This window comes from Mesoplodon bidens (assembly GCF_964165515.1).
Source record: "Mesoplodon bidens genome assembly, chromosome: 7".
Lineage (NCBI taxonomy): Eukaryota > Metazoa > Chordata > Mammalia > Artiodactyla > Ziphiidae > Mesoplodon > Mesoplodon bidens.
The window spans coordinates 12,376,574-12,392,591 of NC_138164.1; the positions used below are offsets into that span (position 1 = coordinate 12,376,574).

At 35.0% G+C, this 16,018-nt stretch overlaps 1 protein-coding gene across 2 annotated transcripts in view; it reads right to left on the minus strand.

Annotated features, from left to right (window-relative positions):
* Positions 1 to 16,018, minus strand: part of ARHGEF12 (Rho guanine nucleotide exchange factor 12) — a 144,594-nt gene that overhangs the window by 53,540 nt on the left and 75,036 nt on the right. For both annotated transcript variants that reach the window (XM_081241052.1, XM_081241051.1), the window contains 4 exons: positions 5,870 to 5,968; positions 5,141 to 5,190; positions 2,955 to 3,012; positions 52 to 230 (listed from right to left, as the gene is read on the minus strand). In XM_081241052.1, coding sequence (XP_081097178.1) covers positions 52 to 230; positions 2,955 to 3,012; positions 5,141 to 5,190; positions 5,870 to 5,968 — 386 coding nt within the window. The remainder of the gene's footprint in view (positions 1 to 51; positions 231 to 2,954; positions 3,013 to 5,140; positions 5,191 to 5,869; positions 5,969 to 16,018) is intronic.

Below are 16,018 nucleotides of genomic sequence, written 5' to 3' on the forward strand. Positions count from 1 at the left end.
AAGGCATTATTATACAACTGAGCATTTACAAAGACGTTTTCCCACTCTTACCCCCATGAGCACAGGACTAGTAATTCTCTCCATATTCCCAGATGCTCCAGGTGAATGAGGGGATGTCATGATGGGAGACATATGTCCAACGGCTGATGGCTCTACTTCAGAATCAGCAAGTGGAAACTGGGGCGACCCAGGTGGGCGTCCCTGAACAGTGAGAGCTACATAGGAACCCGCTTGGGGTGGGCAGATGGAAGAAAGGGGAGGGAAGGGAAAATAACATTGTCAAAAAATTTTTACTACTTAATCTTTGATAGTTCTAAAAGATCCAGTTATATGAGAAAGTTTCATCATCTGCTAATCATTTCTCCACAGAAAAAGAATCCTATTTGTCATTTCTCTTTTATGACTCCCTTAAAATTCTAAAAGAACAATGCAATTTTCAGATAGCAAATTACTTACTCATAGGTCAGATATTACTTAAAAGCAAGTAAGATTTATAACCCCAGTAAATTTTTTTTTAATTTAGAGAAGAATGAGTTATTATCAACTATCTACTAATGGCTATGTTCAATCAATTTCTCAAATGTAAATTTTAAAAGTCACCATATTAAGATGATACTAATTAGACAAGGTTTAACTAATTTTCTGTAATGATGCAATTTTAAATTAACTTTAAAAAATGAGTGTGACCAAAAATATCTGCCAAAAACCAGAAAAAAAAACACAACAAATAAGTAGTGAGTTTTAATTTTAAAAATTTGGAGAAGACAAATTCACTAGGCATTTTACAGGGAAAAAACTATGGAAAGCAAAATTACCCATAACCAGAAAGACTCTGAAACAGACATTCATGAGTTATCTAGAATCAAGAAGAAATAATGCTTTCCAAATAAAAAACTTTTCTAGATAACTGACCTTTAATGACAAAACCTTTCTCTTAGACTTTTCAGTAGTAGGACTTTAAATTGTATTTCATACTTTTTCTCCCAATTTACTCCTCCCATGAAACTCGCTGCTAATTATTTCACAGTGTTTGGGGTTCTAAAAATTTTTTTATACTTAATGATCACAAATGCTGTGATATTGGGGAGATTTTAAGCACATACACTTTTTAAAGTTTTTCAGTCATATTTCTCTCTGTCACAAAGTCATCTAATATATCTTATTGACTTATCCACGTGCTTGGTTCTCATAGCTTCCTCGTTCTTCCTTTCCCTTCTTTAGATGTTTTTAAACTGGTTTGATTTGAAATCACTTTTATTATGTCTAGAATATGCACTGAAGAGTAGGACATGAGGGAGCTCTACTAGAAGTATTAGCACACAGGGTTTAGGCATTTCAAATTTATATCTGTTTTGGGGCTTCCCTGGTGGCGCAGTGGTTGAGAGTCTGCCTGCCGATGCAGGGGACACGGGTTCAGGACACGGGTTCGTGCCCCGGTCCGGGAAGATCCCACATGCTGCGGAGCAGCTGGGCCCGTGAGCCATGGCCGCTGAGCCTGCGCGTCCGGAGCCTGTGCTCCGCAACGGGAGAGGCCACAACAGTGAGAGGCCCGCGTACCGCAAAAAAAAAAAATTTATATCTGTTTTCAATACTCCGAGTGTTTTATGCTTATTTTGAGTTTTTAGCTAGGCTCTTGTTATTGGATAAGTAATCTATTGCTACAGTCTTAGGATTTAATTTTTTAAGTAAAATTGATATTGGAACAAGTAAAATATATAACCTAAAAAGCAGAAGAAATAATCTTTTTATACTCTAAAACAGTTAGTTACCAGGCATATATTTATTATCATAAACCATCATATTTATGTAGCACATAAAAATTCATAAATCACAATCTCATTAAATAAGTAATCAAATTTATTCTAGTATGAGGATCTAATTCTGATCATCCCATTGCTTTTTTTTTTTTTTTTTTTTTTGTGGTACGCAGGCCTCTCACTGTTGTGGCCTCTCCCATTGCCGAGCACAGGCTCTGGATGCGCAGGCTCAGTAGCCATGGCTCATGGGCCTAGCCACTCCGTGGCATGTGGGATCTTCCCGGACCGGGGCACGAACCCGTGTCCCCTGCATCGGCAGGCGGACTCTCAACCACTGTGCCACCAGGGAAGCCCCATCCCATTGCTTTTTAAAATGTACTAAAGTTAAGAACTAAGATCAAAGTGATCATTTTAGAGCACTGGTACTCTGATGAAGAGATAAAGGAATTCACAGGTTGCTTTAATCTAAGCAATAATAAGGCCAAGAAGGATTTGTTTATTAAATTTATTCTAAAGATGTCCACTTAATGAAAAGAAGTAATATTAAATAAAAAAGTAGTGTTTCTGCTTGGCCATAAACAACTATCTCTTAATTGTAGTCTATTACACTGTGGAATAGTCTGATGCAGAAGACTACAAATTCTTAACCCTGGAGACTTCCAAGAGAAGACCACTCCCCTGGATTATTTAATCATTTACTTATCTGAGGGAACATGATTATGCTACATGATTTTGAAAGTTCCATTTCAGTTCATCCAGGCCACTGTGTCTGATTTCTCAACCTCTTCTCTTTCAGGTCAACTCATGCATTTCTTTCAAATATACTGTCATTATTACCAAGAATAACAAGGACATTATAATCAACCACATAAATGAAGTGGACTAAAGATAATTATTAGTAAATTAAGAATTTTCACCTCAGACTTTCCTTTAATACAGGGGTCAGTAAACTCCAGCCAAGGGATTAAATTTCACCCACAGATTGTTTTGGCAAATATTTAGTTTTACTGAAACACAGCCATACCCATTCATTTATGCATTGTCTATGGCTGCTTTCACATTACAATGAGAGTCGAGTAGTAGATTATCTGACCCACAAAGCCTAAAAAATTTACTATCCGGCCTATTGCAGAAAATGTTTGCTTATCTTTGCTATAAGTGTTTCAGAAAACAAAACTGAGGATAACATTCACCTACATTTGATTAGCTTCACCACTTCCAAATGGTTTGAATGAGTCACCAGAGTTCCATTCACCTGTAAGAAAATGAAAATAGTGTCTGTCAGATAATTCTAGTTGAGACAATGGATAAACTGACTTCAGGAATTATCATATGTAATACAACCAATTATAACATAGTAAACAGGACTATATTAAAATGCATACATATTTGGTTCAATAGTCACTTTTACCACTATTCTGTAAGGTATATTCAGCAACAAAATGAACTTGAGCACAAAAAAAGGCCTTGATTTAAAGAGACGCAAGAGGGGGTGGATATGGGGATATATGTATACATATAGCTGATTCACTTTGCTATACAGCAGAAACTAACACACCATTGTAAAGCAATTATACTCCAATAAAGACATTTAAAAAAATAAAAAGGATATGATAACTATTATAACTTATTTACCATGAAAAATGACAAAACATACTATGCAACAGATTTGCAAATCCTTCACAGTGAAGAACCCTCACAAATTAAAAACTCCCTTTGCTTTTAATTACAAATTCACTGATTTTCCAAAGGCATAATAAATTTTTTAAAAGATGAATAAGCAATATTTCTCCAATAATATTCAATTTACTATTAGTTTTCCAATCATCACCTAACCTTTACAAAGAAAATTAATTTTCAGACAGGCTAAATGTAGGAAGTGTTATCCAAAGTTTCCACTAAACCAAACAAATCAAGGTAAAAATATCAAACATGAATCTAACATTGTTTTTTCTCTGATGCAAGTAACACTAATTTTTACAAGTTCAAATATATCAGGGTATAAAATGGAAGTAAAAGTACACTTGTCATGCCCACCAGAGATGATCACTGTTAAGCATGATGTTTAATCTTTGAGACATATTCTAGCATACACACACCAGATACACAGACACAGATACATATATTCTGTAACTGCCTTTTTCTGCAAAAAAAAAAAGCACCGTTTTATTATATTATGGATGTCTTTCAATATAAGTACAAACAGACCTAATCTATTCTTTTTAAAAGCTGGAGGTGAAATACAATTTATTTCTTTAGCCCTCAGTATATGCATATTTAGATTGTTTACAAGTTTTCGATACAATAAAGCTTCAGTGAATTTTCCTGTACACGTATCAATTCACATTTAAACATCTATTACCTTAGATAAGCTCCTAAAAGCAAAATTGTGGTCAAAGGTTATATACGTTTTTAAAATATGTAACTTTTGATACATATTCACAAATTTCTATACAAACAGATTTTACCTAATTTATATTCACAACAAGTTTATGAGAGTAGCCATTTTACCATACCCAAACTATGCCAAATGTATATTATTAATCTTTAAAATTTCTGACAACCAAATATATTTTCACCTATCATTTAATTTCTACTTCTTTCTTATCAGTGAGGTTGGACATATCCTCACTGCTATATTATTTCAATTACTTTGGAGAATTGCCTGATAAAATTCTTTGCCCTTTTTTCTGTCAGACTATTTCTTCTTTTGTTAGTAATTTGAAAGTGCTCTTTACAATTAAGGCTATCATATTCTGTAATATATTTCAAATATTTATTTCCAGATAGTTCTTTGTAAATATGTTCATGGTGTCTTTTCCTGTATAGTAATTTGATTTTAAGTAATCACATTAGTTAGTTGTCTTAAGAGTAATTAGTGACTAATCCATTCTTTCCCTACTGATCAGAACTTAAGGGCTGTTTCTGGACTCCCTATTGTGTTCCACAGATAGGTCCATAGGTATAATAGAGTCACTTGCTTCAAATTAATCTGCACCATCTCACCTCACACTTACCCATACACATAATACCTTTGCAAAGTTCACTTAGAACAAATAATCATTTGGAAGCTTGATAAGGAATGGCACACCTCTCCAAATTTATTAATATATTTTGAAGAGAATTTCTTGCTAAGGGATTAATTTGGAGAAATATGATCTTTACAACAGCGAGTTATGACTCCATTTATTCAAGCCTTTTATTATGCTTTTCAGTAAAGGGTAACGTTAATTTTAAAATGAATGAAGTAAGTTTTTATAGTCAATAAATCCATCATATATAATCTGTAGCTTTTAATAAAAATCCAAGTTAAAAAAATCAAAGTATGGCTAATATATGTTGCTTTTTAATTCTATCATAAATTCCATAAGTCTTTTCCTTACCTTGATGATTCGATCACCTGTCTGTACGCCAGCCCGCATGGCTGCTCCATCTGTAAGAGAAATTAATTCTTAAAATGTAATTCATTTACCTTCACTGATAATCTTCTTGAAAGAGAGGCAGTGTAACAAAATGGTTAAAAACATGGATTGTAAAGTCAGGCAGACTTAGGTCCAAATCCTGCCTCTGCCACTCACTAGTTGGAAGACCATGGACAGATTTTATGTTTTTTTTTACTCTAAGCCTCGATATTACCTGTAATATGGAGATAAAAAGTACCTACCTCAAATTATAGCAACCAAGATAAAGGAAGTATTCAATATATGGTAATAGTAGTTCAAGATATTATTGTCATTTGGGAGAAAAGAATGGATATTTTTGAGTCTACAACCACTTCTTTAATCTGTCTCTACCCAAATATCTCTGGTGCCATTAAGAAATAAAATTCCACGAACTTCTATAAGTGATGATGAGTAAAGTATCATGACTAAGGAGTCATATGATTTCTCAAACAATATAAGAACTGTTTTCTTTTCATAAAGTACAAAAGAAAATCAACTGGGGTAAATTCATGCCTATAACCGTAACACTAGAGACAACTCTAGCACAATAAGGCCATGTGACCTGTAATGTATGAGATTATTTTATTCTAAGCAATAGACATTTTTAAACTATTCTATTCTTACTCTGTTTGCTCCCAAGTGACAAGACTGTTTTTAAAAATGCCTTGCCTTCTTTGACAGACTGTACGAACACTGGATTGTCTCCACTGACCGTCAGCCCAAATCCATTGTCATCCTTCTGGATGATCACACAACGCTGAACAAGACCTGCACAAGAACCAAAGGGTAAAGAGAGAAGGAAAGAGAAAACAGAGAAAAAGACAATAATTACATATTAGTAATGAACTGTAGTCTATCTGGAGAAACACAAGGTAGCACATGAAACCCATATAAAAAATAAGAGCACTAACCCCATAAGCAAAACAAACACAAGAATATCACAAAGAATCATATATACTGGTTTCTCACAGGGGAGGTACAGCAGAATTGCTCCAAGATTAAAAACAGCTAAGGCAAACTGGAAAATATGAAGTATTAGAGAGGAGACAGACAGAACGCCCATTCACATCTATGCAATTAATTTGTAGTATAAAACCCTCCCCCAGCTCCCTGTGTTTTTGGTGCTCTAACTGGTGTTTAAACCCAAGATAATCAAATATTTTGGGACATTAGGCTAGAAGCATCCCACGGTAAACTCTAGAGAAGTCCAACCCTACTCTCAATAAAATATACTCAAAAAAACACACTATAAAAAAGAAGGAAGTGCTTACAGAGCACCTGCAGCTCTTCTCCTGAAAGGGAGAAAGAAAAAGAAAAGTCCAAAGGAAAGAAAAGGAAAAGTCCAAGGGAAGAAAGACTTTGGCTCGTAGAAAAAATAAAAAGGAAAGAGAAAGAAAGTAGGAAAGATAAAGAAAGAACCTGTGAGTTCAACCAACTCTTTGATTTCTTTCATATACTTACCTGATTCCTACAGAGAATTTGTTTTCCTTCTAGTTAAATAGCAAACAAAAATTGTCAAGGCAAGGTGAGAAAAAGAAGACCACAACCAAAGGAACAGGGACGTCCCAAAACAGAACCCTGATTAGTGCCCAGGGCTGTTTTATCGTAGATCAAGATCAGAAGATCCTGAACTCTTTGTTAGCCAAAGATTTAATATATACTTCCAGCTTTTCAGAATCTAAGTGTTTTACCAAAAATCAGTATGTAAAACATGTAAACTAACACACGTATAATGATGATTAGAAAACAAAAACTACTTCAAAATTAAGATTTTTATACAAAGAGCCATGATCTTTTAAATAAGTCTGATGTACAAAACAAAGGAAATGCTAAAGATTGCACGTTAATTAATATATATGCATATTTCTTGCTGTTAATGAAATGACACAAGTATGAGCCTACTACAGATGAAAAACTAGAATAACTGGATCCCAGATTAGAAAACATGAACTTGAACCTTAATTTATAACCCGACACAAAAATTAATTTACAGCAAATTATGGACCTGAACATAAAAGCCAAAACTTTTCATAAGAAAACATAGGAGAAAAGCTTCAAGACCTTAGGATAGGCAGAGATCTTTTAGGATGCAAAATGCATCCATAAAAGAAAAAAACTGGTAAATGGGACTCAAAATTTTAAATAGCTGCTTTCCTAAAGACACTGATAAGAAAATGAAAAGGCAAGCACAGACTGGGAGAAAATATTTGCATTACAAATTATCTGATAAAGCACTGGTATCCAGACATATATTTAAAAAAACAACTCTACAATCCAATAATGGAAGACACATTTTAAAGGGACAAAAGATTTGAACAGACAAAGCAAGATACACCAATGGCCAATAAGCACATGCAAAGGTGCTCAACATCTGCAGTCTTCAGGAAAATGCAAATTAAAACCATAATGAGATACCACTATACACTAACTGGAATGGCTAAAAATTAAAAGACTGATAAATACCAAGTGCTAACAAGGATGTGGAACAACCAGAACTCTCATACATTGCTGGTGGGAATGTAAAATGGTGGAAATTTCTTATAAAGGCAAGCATATACTTACATATGACCCAGCAGCTTCACTCCTAAGATAAATGAAAACTCATGTCCACATAAAGACTGGTAAACAAATGTTCACAGCAGTTTTGCTCATAAGAGACAAAAACTAGAAACAACTCAATTGTCCATCAACAGACAAATGGATAAACAAACTGTGGTATAGCCATTACAATAAAATACTACTTAGCAAGAAAAAAAGGGAACTACTCACACAGGCAACAAACATGGGTGAATCACAAAAACATGTTAACCAAAAGAAGGCAGATACAAAAGAGAGTACATACTACATGATTCCAATGTAGAACAGGCAAAAAGTAAACTAGTAAGAAAAAGCAGATTAGTGGTTGCCTAGGGGCAGGATGGGGTGGAGAGGTAAGAATGACTGCAAAGAGACATGAAGGAACTTTTTGGGTTGATGGAAATGTTCTATACATTAATTAAGGTAATGGTTACATGAGTATTCATCTGTCAAGACTTAGTGAACTGTACACTTAAAATGAGTGCATCTTATTTTATGTAAATTAGATCTCAAAAAAGTTAATTTTCAACATTTAAAAAATGAGTGAGACCTCAATTCTAGAGACTACTAAATACTAAACAGTATTTGAATTCACAGTGTCACCACTCCTACAAAATAGGAAACTGTAATGGGGTCAGAGGAAAGATACCCCATCAGAATGTAACCATTTTTCTTTTGTCTAATGTTGCTTCCTTCAACTAATTAGGAAAAACCTAAATAGAATGGGTACAAATACATAAAATCAAGGAAAAAGGCATTCTTTATAAATTTCTAGTACATAATACAATAAATGTAAGTATCAGAGAATAGTGTTTTACAGGAATCTTTTAAAATGCACACGAACTTTTAGAAACATAAACATCTGATGATCTTCTTTATGGTCATTTGAAATTTCAAAATAAATTACATACTTTGAATGTTTAAAAGTCAAGACAACTGCAGCACTGAATATATGTATTTTTCGTGCTATAATCATCCCTCCCAGTTATCTCATCTCACTTCCAAAGGGCTGAAAATGAGTGAACTGAAAGATTCTAATATTGATGTTTCCTGTGCTAAGCCACTGGGCTTCTTAAGCAGACTTTCTTCCAGGTCCCTGTAGAGAGTCGGGTACTTGTACACAATGAGGGAGAGGAGTAGTGGGGGTTAAGAGTTTGCTATGTTTATGTATTTCACTTGAATATAATGTACCTAAAGTATTTAGCTTAATGCCTGACAAATACTAAGGGCTCATAAATGTTAGGTATTATTTTATTATGACTAGGGGTGGGTTGCGCTTGGATTTTCCTGCTCAGAAATATATACTCGTTTAACCCATGCCATCAATTAAAAATACATTTGTGTTAACGAACTCCTATCATTAATGTAAATGCTCCTTAGAAGGATCAGTTTTCATTTATGATGTCTTTGTGTGAATTTTGTTTTGGTTTAATAGACCAGCAAGTGACTTTGAGATGGGGAAGGAAGTAAGGAAATTTTACAGAGCTTCTTGTGATAGGTAACTTTAGAAGATGAGAGACAGCATGACGCCCTCAAGAAACAAATCATCTCCTCTTATAAAACTTTCCCTAAATATCAAGACTGGGTTAGGTGCCCCCTTCTAGACTCCCACTGCACCCTCTATTTACTCTCAGAGTATCTTTATCACTCACAACTGATTTGTATTTGTTTTTATCCTCTCATTAGATTAAATACTCCCCTGAAAGAGTTCAGGGGCTCTATCTTGTTTACAAACTTATCTCAGGACCTGGCATATGTTCTGGCATAAAAGGCAATTTTTTAAAATTGCTAATGAATTAACGAAAATCACAAAAGTATAGGAGTCTAGAGATGAACGGAAGCTCAGAAAGGGAAGTGATCAGAGAGAAAAAAAATACCACTACACACAGTTAACTTTAGCAAATATGCTTAGGGTCCTAACAGACTGCTAAGTACTGAAAAAATTTATTAGGGTTGCCTCAGAATACTGCAAACCTGTACTCTCCAATTCAAAATTGTTCAGCATGATAACTTTCCCCTTTAATTCTACATTAAAAGGAGAAGATAAGGAACAAAGAAGAGGAAAAAGGGAAAGAGCTATGTGAACATCATATTCATCTGTTTCCTCTCCTCAACCCCACTACACTGTCCATTTATCAATATTATTATTCTAAGTCCATCTACTAATCTGAGACTCTGATACACTTGAATATCTAAGAATTATTAGACTACCAATACAAAAAGAAAACATACATACATAGCCAATTCAGAATCTGTAGAGTTCAAATTACTGAAATGTTCTACTTATTGTAGACCAGAAGCTATTTTAACCCACCACACAGTATAAACTCCACCCTTAACACTGACATCACCAATACTGACTATCATATTTTTGAAATGTCCTTTTTGACAAAAAAAAAAATCCACTTTGTTTTAGCAAGTTTGTATTGAGCATCTGTCTGCTAGTTATTTAACACTGTAACCTGTAGGTGTTATGAGGAATACAAAACAACTAGGAATCTTTGCTCTCAAAGAACTTAAAATCTTGAAAGGGAAGGATAATAGAGAAGCAAATAGGGAAACAATGGCAACATCAAACTAAAATGACATGATAACAGGCCCTATATGTTATTAAAGAAGGGACAGAGAGGGCTTCCCTGGTGGCGCAGTGGTGGAGAGTCCGCCTGCCGATGCAGGGGACACGGGTTTGTGCCCCGGTCTGGGAAGATCCCACGTGCCGTGGAGCGGCTGGGCCCGTGAGCCGTGGCCGCTGAGCCTGCGCATCCGGAGCCTGTGCTCCGCAACCGGAGAGGCCACAACAGTGAGAGGCCTGCGTACCGCAAAAAAAAAAAAAAAAAGAAGGGACAGAGAAAAGGTGGACTCCTAATTCCAAAATAACCATTTTTGAATTTCACTAATTAAAAAAAAAAACTTTCCATCATTTTAACTTTTTCTGATTCTTACAAACACATAGAGCCCATGGTTTGTTTGTTGGCTTATTTTGCTAATTCTCTTATTCTCTGGTATAAAGAGTATTAATTATAATCACCATACAAGTGTGTTTATCTCTGAATATAAGTTTTTATAAGGTCACAAAATCACTTTAATATGAACTGTTTAACATGAGCTGTAACCAAGCACTTTGTATGAAGGCAGGCAGAGAGAGTGTTCAACAAGTAAGGTAACGATAAAGCCTAAATTTGAAATGTAGTCACAGGAATATTGCTTCACTCTCATTGTTCTTAGAGCCATATGAACATTTTTTTCCACAACTATCTAGTTTTTTTTTTTTAATATATTTATTTTTGGCTGCGTTGGGTCTTCGTTGCTGTGTGCGGGCTTTCTCTAGTTGTGCGGGCTTTCTCTAGTTGCGGCGAGCGGGGGCTACTCTTCGTTGCAGTGTGCAGGCTTCTCATTGTGATGGCTTCCCTTGCTGTGGAGCACGGGCTCTAGGCATCTGCGCTTCAGTAGTTGTGGCACGCGGGCTTCAGTAGTTGTGGCTTGTGGGCTCTAGAGCGCAGGCTCAGTAGTTGTGGCGCACGGGTGTAGTTGCTCCGTGGCATGTGGGATCTTCCCGGACCAGGGCTTGAACCCGTGTCCCCTGCATTGGCAGGCGGATTCTTAACTACTGCGCCACCAGGGAAGCCCCATAACTATCTACTTTGTAAGTGCATATGGAATATTGGTAATCAAGTGCATATCTCTATTATCATACTTACAAAAAAAGCACTTCTTTTGTACCAGACCGTAAACTTCTAGAGAGCAGGTACAGTCTCCTATTATCTTGATATCTATCCCTTAACATAGTACCTGGCATATAATAGGTGCTCCATGAATATTCACTAAGTAAATCTGAACTTATTTTATAAAAAAATCATACTCAGTCACTTTTCAAGAAAAAGTAAAATCATATCCATGAAAACTATGCCAAGTAGAGAAATACTTCTACACAGACACTAACCTTCTGCCCTGGCTAAATTCTAACCAAAGTAATTTGATACTCCATCTACCCTAAAATAACTCTTCTAGTTCTTTACTTCCTGTCTTTTAAGGAATATGATATTTCACCTGGAAGCTGATAATAAATATCATGCTTCATATTATCAGTGAAGTAAAGACAGATGGTCTATCAAATTTTTGTAAATATTATCCTTTCCTATTTTTTTTTCTCTTTAGAAACAAAGGACATGTTTTCCTGTTATAATAATGTGGCTTTTTTTTTCTTTTTAAATGCTTTTTTACTGAAGTACCATTAATTTATAATATTGTTAGTTTCAGGTGTACAGCATAGTGATTCAGTATTTTTGTTATAATCCATTATTACAAGATACTGGATATAGTTCCCTGTGCTATACAATATATCCTTGTTGCTTATCTATTTTATATATAGTAGTTTGTATCTATTAATTCCATACCTCAAATTTGTCCCTCCTCCCTTCCCTCTTTCCTTTGGTAACCAAAAATTGGTTTTCTATATCTGTGAGTCTATTTCTGTTTTGCATATATTGATATATTCATTTGTATTATTTTTTAGATTCCACATATAAGTGATATCATATAGTATTTGTCTAATCATAATGCTCTCTAGGTCCATCCACATTGCTGCAAATGGCATTATTTCTTTTTCTTTTATGGCTGAGTAATATTCCTTGGTGTGTGTGTATGTGTCTCTATGTATGTGTATACACAAGGCATCCTTTTTTTAAATTGAACTATAGTTGACCTACAATATTGTGTTAATTTCAGGTGTACAGCTAAGCAATTTAGTTATATACATATTTTTTCACATTTTCCATTATAGGTTATGACAAGATATTGAGTGTAGTTCCTGTGCTATATACATCTTCTTAATTCAATAATCTGCTGACAAGCACTTGAGTTGCTTCCAAATCTTGGCTATTGTAAATAGTGTTGCTATGAACATTGTGGTGCACATGTCCTTTCAAATTAGTGTTTTCGTTCTTCCAGATATATAACCAGGAGTGGAACTGCTGACTCATATGGCAGTTCTATTTTTAGTTTTTTAAGGAACCTCCAAACTGTTTTCCACAGTGGCTGCACCAATTTACATTCCCTCCAATGGTGTACAAGGGTTCCCTTTGCTCCACATCCTCTCTAACATTTGTTATTTGTAGATTTTTTAATGGTAGCCATTCTGACAGGTGTGAGGTGATACCTCATTGTGGTTTTGATTTGCATTTCTTAATAATTAGCAATGATGAGCACCTTTTCACATGCTTGTTACCCATTCGCGTATCTTCTTTGAAAAATGTCTATTCAATTCTTCTGCACATTTTTTGATTGGTTTGGGTTTTGTTTTGTTTTGTTTTTTTCAATATTGAATTGTATGAGCTGTTTGTGTACTTTGGATATTAACCCCTTGATGGTCACATCATTTGCAAATATTTTTCCCCATACCATAGGTACTCTTTTCATTTTTTGCTGTGCAAAAGCTCTTAAGTTTAATTAGGTCCCACTTGTTTATTTCTGCTCTTATTTCTTTTGCCTCAGGAGACTGATCCAAGAAAACTTTGCTACAATTTATATCAAAGAGTGTTCTGCCTATGTTTTCTTCTAGGAGTTTTATGGTTTCAGATCTTACATTTAGGTCTTTAAACCATTTTGAGTTTATTTTTGTATATAGTGTGAGGGAATGTTACAATTTCATTGTTTTACACATGGCTGTCCAGCTTTCCCAGCACAACTTGTTGAAGAGACTGTCTTTTCTCCATTGCATACCTTGCCTCTTTTGTTGTAGATAAATTGACTGTAGATGCGTGGATTTATTTCTGGGCTCTCTATTCTGTTCCATTGATCTAAGTGTCTGTTTCTGTGCCAATACCATGCTGTCTTGATTAGTGTAGCTTTGTAGTATAGTCTGAAGTTTGGGAGGGTTATACTTCCAGTTTGTTCTTTTGTCTCAGGATTGCTTTGGCAATTTGAGGTCTCTGGTAGTTCCATATAAATTTTAGGATTAGTTGTTCCAGTTCTGCAGAAAATGTCCTGGGTACTTTGATACGGACTGCATTTAAATCTGTAGACTGCTTTGGATAGTATGGCCATTTTAATATTAATTCTTCCAATCCAAGAGCCTGGGATATCTTTCCATTTCTTTGAATCATCTTCAATTTCCTTCATCAGAGTTTTACAGTTTGCAAAGTAAAGTTCTTTCACTTCCTTGCTTAAGTTTATTCCTAGTAATTTTATTTTTTTGATGTGATTTTAAACGGAATTGTCTTTTTTACTTTCTCTTTCTGGTATTTCATTAGTGTATAGAAACACAACAGATTTCTGTATATTAATCTTGTATCCTGCAACATTCCTGAATTCATTTATTAGTTCTAGTAGTTTCTCAGCAGAGAATTTAGTATTCTCTATATAGAGTATCATGTCATTTGAAAAGAGTGACAGTTTTACCTCTTCCCTACTAATCTGTATACCTTTTATTTATTTTTCTTGTCTGATTACTGTGGCTGGGACTTCCAATACCATGTTAAACAGAAGCGGTGAGAGTGAGCATCCTTGCCTTGTTTCTGAATTTAGCAGGAAGGCTTTCAGCTTTTCACTGTTGAGTATTACGTTGGCTGTGTGTTTGTTTTATCTTTACTCTGTTGAGATATGTTCCCTCTATATCCACTTTGATGGGAGTTTTCATCATGAATGGATGCTGAATTCTGTCAAATGCTTCTTCTGCATCTGTTGAGATAATCATGTGACTTTTGTCTTTTCTTTTGTTAATGCGGTGTATCATTGATTTGTGTATGCTGAAATATCCTTGTGACCCTGGAATAAATCCAACTTGATCATGGTATATGATCCTTTTTATGTATTGTAGGATTTCGTTTGCTTATATTTTGTTGAGGATTTTTGCATCTATATTCATCAAAGATACTGGCCTGTAATTTTTTATAATGTCTTTGTCTGGTTTTGGTATCAGGTGGCCTCATAGAATGAATTTCAGAGTGTTCCCTCCTCCTCAATTTTTTGGAATAGCTTAAGAAGGATAGGTATAAGTTCTTTATATGTTTGGTAGGATTCCCCTGTGAAGCCATCTGGTCCAGGACTTTTGTTTGCTGGGAGTTTTTTTTTTTTTTTTAATTATAGACTCAACTTCACTTCTAGTAATCGGTCTATTCATGTTGTCTGTTTCTTCTTGACTCAGTCTTGGCAGGCTGTATGTTTCTAGAAATTTGTCCATTTCTTCTAGGTTGTCTGATTTGTTGGCATACTCCTGATCATAGTATTCTCTTATGATTTTCTGTATCTCTGTGGTATCAGATGCTATTTCTCCTCTTTCATTACTTTTTTTTATTTGTTTGTTTTGTTTTGGGTTTTTTTTAATTGAAGTATTGTTGATTTACAATGTTGTGTTAATTACTGCTGTACAGCAAAGTGACTCAGTTATACATATATACACATTCTTTTTCATATTCTTCTCCATTATGGTTTATCACAGGATTTAAAATATAGTTCCCTGTGCTACACAGTAGGACATTAATGTTTATCCATTCTATATATACCAGCTTGCATCTGCTAATCCCAAACTCCCAATCTGTCCCTCTCCCACCCTTCGAGCCCTTGGTAATCACCAGTCTATTGTTTACATCTGTGATTCTGTTTCTGTTTCATAGATAGGTTAGTTTGTGTCATATTTTAGGTTCCACATATAAATGATATCATATGGTATTTGTCTTTCTGACTTACTTCACTTAGTATGATAATCTCTAGCTGCATCCATGTTGCTGCAAATGTGGCATTATTTTGTTCTTTTTTATGGCTGAGTAGTATTCCATTGTATATATGTACCACATCTTTATCCATTCATCTGTCAATGAAAGTTATTTCCATGTCTTGGCTATTGCGAACAGTGCTGCTATGAACATAGGGGTGCATGTATCTTTTCGAATTATAGGTTTGTCTGGATATATGCCCAGGAGTGGGATTGCTGGAACATATGATAATTCTATTTTTAGTTTTCTGAGGAACCTCCATACTGTTTTCCACAGTGGCTGCACCAACTTACATTCCCACCAAAAGTGTAGGAGGGTTCCCTTTTCTCCACACCCTTTCCAGCATTTGTTATTTGTAGACTTTTTAATGATGGCTATTCTGACAAGGGTGAGGTGGTACCTCATTGTAGTTCTGATTTGCATTTCTCTAATAATTAGCGATGTTTAGCATCTTTTCATGTGCCTATTGGCCATCTGTATTTCTTCTTTGGAGAAATGTCTATTTAGGCCTTCTGCTCATTTTTCAATTGGG